General features: G+C 36.0%; 2 protein-coding genes across 2 annotated transcripts in view; one reads left to right on the top strand and one right to left on the bottom strand.

Moving 5' to 3' along the window:
* LOC125033977 overlaps positions 1–6,541 on the top strand; it is a 22,576-nt gene extending 16,035 nt beyond the window's left edge. Inside the window, exons 11-13 of the mRNA XM_047625581.1 lie at positions 372–475; positions 852–1,014; positions 1,811–6,541. Coding sequence (XP_047481537.1) covers positions 372–475; positions 852–1,014; positions 1,811–2,991 — 1,448 coding nt within the window. The 3' untranslated portion in view covers positions 2,992–6,541. The remainder of the gene's footprint in view (positions 1–371; positions 476–851; positions 1,015–1,810) is intronic.
* The window catches only part of LOC125033978 (V-type proton ATPase subunit e 2-like), a 2,941-nt gene continuing 1,566 nt past the window's right edge, over positions 6,126–7,500 (bottom strand). Inside the window, exons 2-4 of the mRNA XM_047625583.1 lie at position 7,500; positions 7,199–7,286; positions 6,126–6,975 (exon numbers count right to left, since the gene is read on the bottom strand). The exon at position 7,500 is cut by the window's right edge and continues 47 nt beyond it. Of these exons, the coding sequence (XP_047481539.1) occupies positions 6,895–6,975; positions 7,199–7,286; position 7,500 (170 nt within the window). The 3' untranslated portion in view covers positions 6,126–6,894. The remainder of the gene's footprint in view (positions 6,976–7,198; positions 7,287–7,499) is intronic.

Below are 7,500 nucleotides of genomic sequence, written 5' to 3' on the forward strand. Positions count from 1 at the left end.
GAGAGTTAGAGGTGAAGGTCATGAAGTGTAAAGGGGGACATGGTGGTGGAGGTGATAGGTAGGCCCAGGAGAGGGGGTGGAGGTGGAGGGGCATTCAGAGGCCAAAAGAACGAGAAGGAGAAAAGAAAGAATGATAGAAAGGATCAGTGGAAGAGGGGGGGACTTTGAAGGAGGAAAGGGTGAGGAAGTCCAAATTTTGTGGGAAATTAAAAGAGCTGTCATTATTCTCTGTTTTTTCTTTTCTTTCTTTGATACATTACTAGAAGATTCATTATGATGTTATTTTTCACATATTAGTCTATTCTTAAACATGTAATACATGAGCTAATTTGATGCATGTATGTAAGTATGTATATATATATTTTTTTCAGAGTCACCAAGAGCTAAGGCAAGTGAAATATATAGACAGCCATACTCACACGAGGAAGATCTATGCATTTTGAATTTCATCATCAAAAACAAGAGACATTCGGAGGTGAGGACAGTGAGGGCAAGGGTATTGCATGGAATGAAGTATTTTGTGTACACACACACGGGCGCACGCATGCACCCACCCACACACATATGCACATGCATATGCACAAGCACACACACACATATGTGTGTGTGTGTGTATGCATTTATGTATGTATGTATGTATGTATGTATATATGTGTATGTGTAAATTTATATATGTATATATGTATGCACTTATTGGATAGGTTCAGCACTAGAAGTATATATAAAGACCCTGGAGTAATGAAGTCACATAGGCAATGGCAAACACTTGAGTCACTGTAGTGTATCAGCAATGTTTAATGATAATAATCAGCTTTTTCCATACATAGTGACTGAGAATTCTTTCCAACCAGGTGGGAGGTAAGAGCTTGTGGACCCTGATGGCATCGTGTGAGCCGGGATTGAAAGGCCGGACATGGCTCAGCCTCAAGGAGCGGTACCGCATGAGCATCGTCAAGCACCTCCACAGCTTCAATCTCTCGGATGACGAGATCCTCAAGTTCAAGAAGAGTGGGAGTGAGTAGAGAGATCAGAGATGGAACTTGAAGCTTTAGCAAATCGCTTGAATGATTTTTTGATAATTATTTGGTGTATTATTTTCATGTCATTACTGCAGCATTACGGTTTTTAAAAATGTATTGTCTCTTTTATTATTAATGTTGTTATTATTTTCCATTACTTTTATTATGTTTATGATTATGATTACTGTTCATATTATTACTATTGCTGTGTTGATTATCTTTTCTTTTTATTAAAGCTACTGTGGATGTGCTTTCAGGCTTTATCTAGGTCATAGAAGGAAGTTATGCCGAGAGAAATCAATATATATTTTTTCCCTTGGGTCTTTGTCAATAAAATTACTCCTTCCTGGTGCGTGTTCCATTATCCACATAAGGTTTTTTTAGAGAAAAGTTTGAGAAAAACTATGGACAGTTGAGATGAGTTAGAAATTAAATATGGATGTGTACATGATTGCTTGTAAAGGTATATAATTAGTGTAAGCAATATTGGTTAGACTTGAATTAGACTGAATGGAACTGGATTTAAATGGTCATATAAACTTTTTTTATGATGAATTTAGTTTCTTACTTAGATAAAGAAAAAACAGTTGATCCATCTCCATTTAAATGAAATACTTGAATTGGTGTGATTGTTCACGTTTACTTACTTTTCCTCCAAATAAAAGAAAACAATAATCACATTCTAACTTTCAGAGTCATAAATGAGAAGAAAGCTATGTAAAGTTACATAATAAAAAACCTGTAGATAACATGCCTTATCAGGAAAGTAATGGAAATTTCTCATTTTGCAGATCGCTCCAAGAACCAAAGGCCCACTCACAAGCATCCACCAAATGCCTCGGTATACAAGTTTGCCAAAATCAGATTGAGCAGTCGGGCCAAGAAGCGCAGCAAGACAAGTAGTGTATCAGAGTCAGAGGACCCTAGAGAACAAAAGGAGGAGGAGACTAGGGGGGGGAGTGAGAGCAGAACGGAAGGAAATGTTGGCAGTAAGGGCAAGGGAAGAATGGGTGGAGAGGAGCGAGCAAGCACCTCTAGTGGACATGAGGACATGGATGACAGTGGTGGCTTCAAACTACCAAAACGAAGGGGTGTGCTTGGGAGAGTGACTGAGAAGGAAAGGGCCTACTCGCCTGAAATCCCCTTCTTAGATGGAACTGTTTTTGAGAAGAAACGGAAGCTGTATACCGAACCAGAGGGGAATAAAGTGTTGACTCCACAGGTAATGAGTGAGAAGGATAGTGAGGAGAGGTTGGATGAAGGGAAAAGGATAAAAAGGAGGAAACTAAATAATGTGTCTTTTAGTGAACAGGAAATAGGAGAAGAAGGAATAGAAGGAAGTAGAGGAAGTAAGCAGGAAAGGGAAGTGAGTACAGATATGCATGTAGAGGACAGTGTGGAAGGTCATGTAGAGTCGGATGATGAACTACCCTTGCTGATCTACAGGGATGAAGAGGTGGAGAGTGATGTGGAAATAACTGCTAAGATAGTAGAAGACCAGGAGACAGTGAAAGAGAAAGTAAATGATAGTGTAGAAATAACAGACAAAGATAAAATGGATATCAATTCAGCCAGTGAAAGAACGGTAGCACCTCCAGCAGAAGTGAATTCCAAAGAGGCAAGTGATTCGGTCAGTCCGGAAAATGACAAGGAGAACATATCAAGAACACCCACTGCTTTCATCCCAGAAAATACACAAAGACTGTCCCCAAGGAAGAGAAACAGCATGAAGTTCACCCAGAAGCCATCCAGCGCCACATCTCTGAGTGAGAGCAGCGCACCGGACATCGCTGGTGACCCTGAACCTGACAGAGTGGAGAAGCTCGATAAAAAAAGAAGAAAGAAGGAACGTAATTCTCTGCCTGCCACAACGAGCTCCCCTGACAAGAGAGTGACTCGGCGTTCCTTGGAACTGGAGAAAAAACTTCCGAAACAGAAATTAAGGATTCGTCCATTACACAAGAACAAGTGAAAATTTTATGTAGTTTTGGGGGTAATGTTTTTTTTATTTGATAAAAGGCTTGAGGCTTTAGTTTTAAAAGTTGGATGAATATAGTACATAGTATGATTTTATGTCTGAGATGTAAAGAAAAGGAAAGGAAGTTTTATGGAAGGTGAATTTTTTTTTTTTTTTTTTTTTTATTCTATTGCTCTTGATAGGATTTGTAGTCACTAGACTTAGGTTAGTTTTTTAAGGATTTACCATCTAGAATTCTTGTATCTAGGTTGAACAAAAGTTTGTAGTTGGTTATAAATATTATATGTATATTTTCTTACGAAAGTTTTCTTTTTGACATGCAAGGAGACAGCTTATATAACAAAAAATGAATACCCCACTTAATTTTTTTTTTTTTTTTCTTTTTTTTTTTTTTCTTTTCTTTAATGTGCATACATTCTGCAGTATATGGTGTATTTCCACAGTGGATGTTTTAAATAACATTCATGTCATGCAGATCTTGGTTGTTTTGTAAAGGTTTAGTTAGTGTTCCTTTAGCTGTGTATATATTATAAGGGAGGATTTGCAGAGCTGGGGAATACTGCAGGTATTCTTAGACTTTAGAATTGTCCATTGATTATAACCCAATAATGTTGGGTAATAATTTTTTTCTTTTTTTCTTTTCTTTTCTTCTTTTTCTGCAAAATCAGGCAAGAATGATAAGTACACACTATTGAGTGGTTATTTGTCTTGTTAGTAGGGGTTGTGAGAGCTTAACTTGGCAATCAACAACTTGACATGATGAGATATCACTTGCCTCCTGTGATTGCTTTTCATGTTGTGATGGCACTTCACCTGTCACCTATTAGATTTATATACCAAAAAGCACCAGCTGCTGCACCTTCGTAGCTCTATTGGTACTGGTTCCAGAAAATAAGGGGAAAATGCATAACAATAAGAAATTACTAAGAGTTATGTTTATCTATATCTGCTGCTGATTTCTTGAATAGTTACTACTATTAGTTATTTGAGCTTTTCCTAGCAGTTACATAATTCAGTCCTATTTGTTATATGAATTTAATAGTGTTGGATACAATCTAAGTGTAAAAGTATGGACATTACTTCCCCTATGATTTTTTTTTTCTTCTTTTGTAACTGTATTATAAACTCCTCTGTGCTGTCTTCCTCAGTTCTTCAGCAACTCATATGCTTTTGTATTTTCTGTTCTTATTTGGATGTTTTCATTTGTGAGTACAAGAGTTGCAATTTTGAGGATGCCATAGATCATTTACATTTATTACTATAAAAAAAGGAGGGAAAAATCATATATACTGTCTTGTTTATCTGTAGAAGGGACAGTTTCTTGCTGTTGCTTGCAGAGTAAATATTGTATCTGTTGTATTAAAGTCAGCACACTATTTTGGGGTTGATCTCAACAGTACAAAATATACAAAGTGTAGTAGTTATACGAAACATGTGATATTGAGGGAAAAAGTGAACAAGTACCTTTTCATGTGCTGTGAAGCCCCTAAAATTCTATTCCACTTGTTTTCCTCACTAAGTTGTTGACTTTGTTTATTACAGAAATGTCATTTTAGATGTAAAACCGATTTCTTGTACTTTGTATTGATATTGATATTAGTCAGTCAAGACTCCAAAAGCTTATATGATTACCCCATTTAAGAATAAATAATAATGGAAAAAAATGTAGTGCCATTATTTTTTTTTTTTTTTTTTCAAATATATATATATTGGGAAATTTATTGCAGCCATGAAATGCAAGGCAATTATAAGTATATACAGGAATCAGGTTGTGTTACCATTTCACACATGGTGGCAAATTTATGCTATATAGGGGTTACCTTAAAGAGCATGTTTTAGAGAACGGATTTTAACTGTTAAAAGCAGCAGAATATGTTATATTTGTGACCAATGTTTTCTCAATTCCACTTGCTTCTTTTAATTTGGTTTGTGTGGTAGCACATATGATTATGTGAAACTGAGATCTACTGTGAGAAAAATTTGTTTTTAATATATGTGGCATGTCTGCAGACATGTGGTTGACTGACTTTGGGCTTTATTCACCCTGTTCTGCCCTGCCACCTGCTCTCCATTTGTGTCAGAGAGCTCTTTGCACACCAGAGTCTTGAATTTGACATGCATGTATTTCATCAAGCATGCCTGGTTTATATCAGCACAGGGTGGGGCAAGCTGCACAGAGTCTGGCATATACACATTTAGTGTTTACTGGATATGAAGATTAGCTTGGAAATAGAAAATATTCTTGTGGAAGAATTTGTACTTACATTTCTGTTCTTTCATATATTTATTTTTTTATTTTATTTATTTATTTTTTATTTTTTTCAACTTGGGCAGGAATTATAGCCTACCAGGATCAAAATACTATTTGTTTGAAACTTCATATTTACACATATGGGTACGGTATGGGGGAGGGGGGGTATTTACACATATATTTTATTGTTTTCAGTGTCATTATTGAAAACAAAGAGAATGTGGCTACACCTTAAGTTAGGCTTTCCTGAAAGAATTTGTAAAGCAGAGTTTATTCTACAGGAGTAGCCTTTGTATTGAATAAGTTTCTGAAGTAAGCGATGTTTATATGACTTTGAATTGCAAATTCTGGCCGCATGTTCAAAATTTTGGAACTAATTTTTATTCACTTATTACAGCTTGTAAAGTGTTTACATATATAATTGAATTTGTTCCTTAATGAATGAAGATGCAATATTAATCCTGTAATCATACTGTTAGGTACATTTTGCAGGATTACAATTTTGGAGAGATCTGTAATAACATTAAAATCATATGTATATCTCTTTTTAATCTTGTATTTGATTCAACATATATATTATTGCTATTAGAGTATTTTGTGTGTTGTGTATACTCTTCTGTACTCTCCACTTCAGCAATCCCGGTGGAGATTCTCGGTTGTAAGAGCGCTTTGGTTAAAAGAAAACAAAAAAAAATATATTTTTGAGGTACTACTGCTGTATGACATGTGTAATGAGTCATCCAATTAAAGGTTCTTTTATGGGGCTATATGGTAGTGTTAAATCATTACTTGTCCTTAGCGAGAAATAACTCCGAAGATGTATTAAAAGCACAAGAGGGAAAAAATGGTCTCCCGAAGGGTAAAGGAAGGACTGCACTGAATAACTCATCATGTATTTTACAATTATGAACAAGACTAAAACACCAATACCATTTTACAAAATATATTCTTCGAATTAGCAGCTTGCCAGAACTGGAATGTTGTGCATTGTGTTATCTCCTATCAGGCTGTTTTTTTAAATTTAAACAGACTCACGGTGTGTTGTAACTGCTTACATACAGACGTTAGAGAGACTGACAACAAGCTGCTGATGAGGAGATAACCTTTAACAAATGCTGTTTATGAAGCACCGTCTAAAATTATATGTATATACATCAATATTAACAAATGGACATGACCGAGAGTCGAGAAGGGATACAGGTTTAAAATTTTCAGGCTTAAGAGCAGATGTTTAAAAAAAATAGAACATTTATTATTTCAATGGCATTCAGAAACAATACTATATATATATATATTAAAAAAAAAAAAAAAAAAAAATACTGGAATTTTGCGACTCCCTTTCAATATGTACACACAAGACTACATATATATCATAAGGCCTCCATCGCACAGCAACACATCACCTCTAAGTAATGATATAAATAGCATTTACATATCTTAGCACTAAAAGGGACAGAGGAAGAAGAGCCGATGGATCTTTGAGCTGGCATAATGATCACGAGCCAAATTTGAAAGACGGAAGAATGGGAACCCCAGACTAAAATGAGAATCACTGTTGGATTCCAAGCTTGAGGATTTCCTGGGGGGGGGGGGGGGGGGGGGGGGGGGGGGGGGGGGATATCAGCTTCTTCCTTGGGTCTTGCTTGTTAGATGTGTGCTGCTGTTGTTGTCTCCATGGTGCCTGTTGTTGTTGTTTCATTGAAGTCATCAAGGCTCAGGGATCCATCCTGCAATGTGGTATGCAAGAGTCAAGCTAGTTTCACAAAGCAACCTAATGCGAGTCCTTTTCCTCAATACATGCTCCAAAGTCAACTTCCAAATTACTCTGCCAACTTTACCAACTACATAAATCACCTGACTTCACAGAGCACTCTGAATACTGAAGAATAAAACCACATAATCACACTATACTTCATTCAGTAAAAAAAAAAAAAAAATTAACTGACTTACCCAGAGATACCGAATGGCCAGGATTGTTGTGTTGTGTAACTGTGGTCCTATGAGAGGATTCATTTGGTGCATATAACACAGCAACCAACTGGAAGATGTAAGTAAGAGGCTGGTATAAGTAATATTACTTAATGAGGTACTATTTTGGATTGCTAAAATCTTAGTCATTCTGATAGTCAAAATGTTTTTCATTCATCTTTAATGCACTAAATTTACAGACTCCTTTCATGGGAGTATTTATAGTAGATATTTACTTGGAATAACATAAACTTATATAAAAAAAAAAAAGGACCGAACTCACA

The sequence above is a fragment of the Penaeus chinensis genome, chromosome 17, assembly GCF_019202785.1.
Source record: "Penaeus chinensis breed Huanghai No. 1 chromosome 17, ASM1920278v2, whole genome shotgun sequence".
Taxonomy (NCBI): Eukaryota; Metazoa; Arthropoda; class Malacostraca; order Decapoda; family Penaeidae; genus Penaeus; species Penaeus chinensis.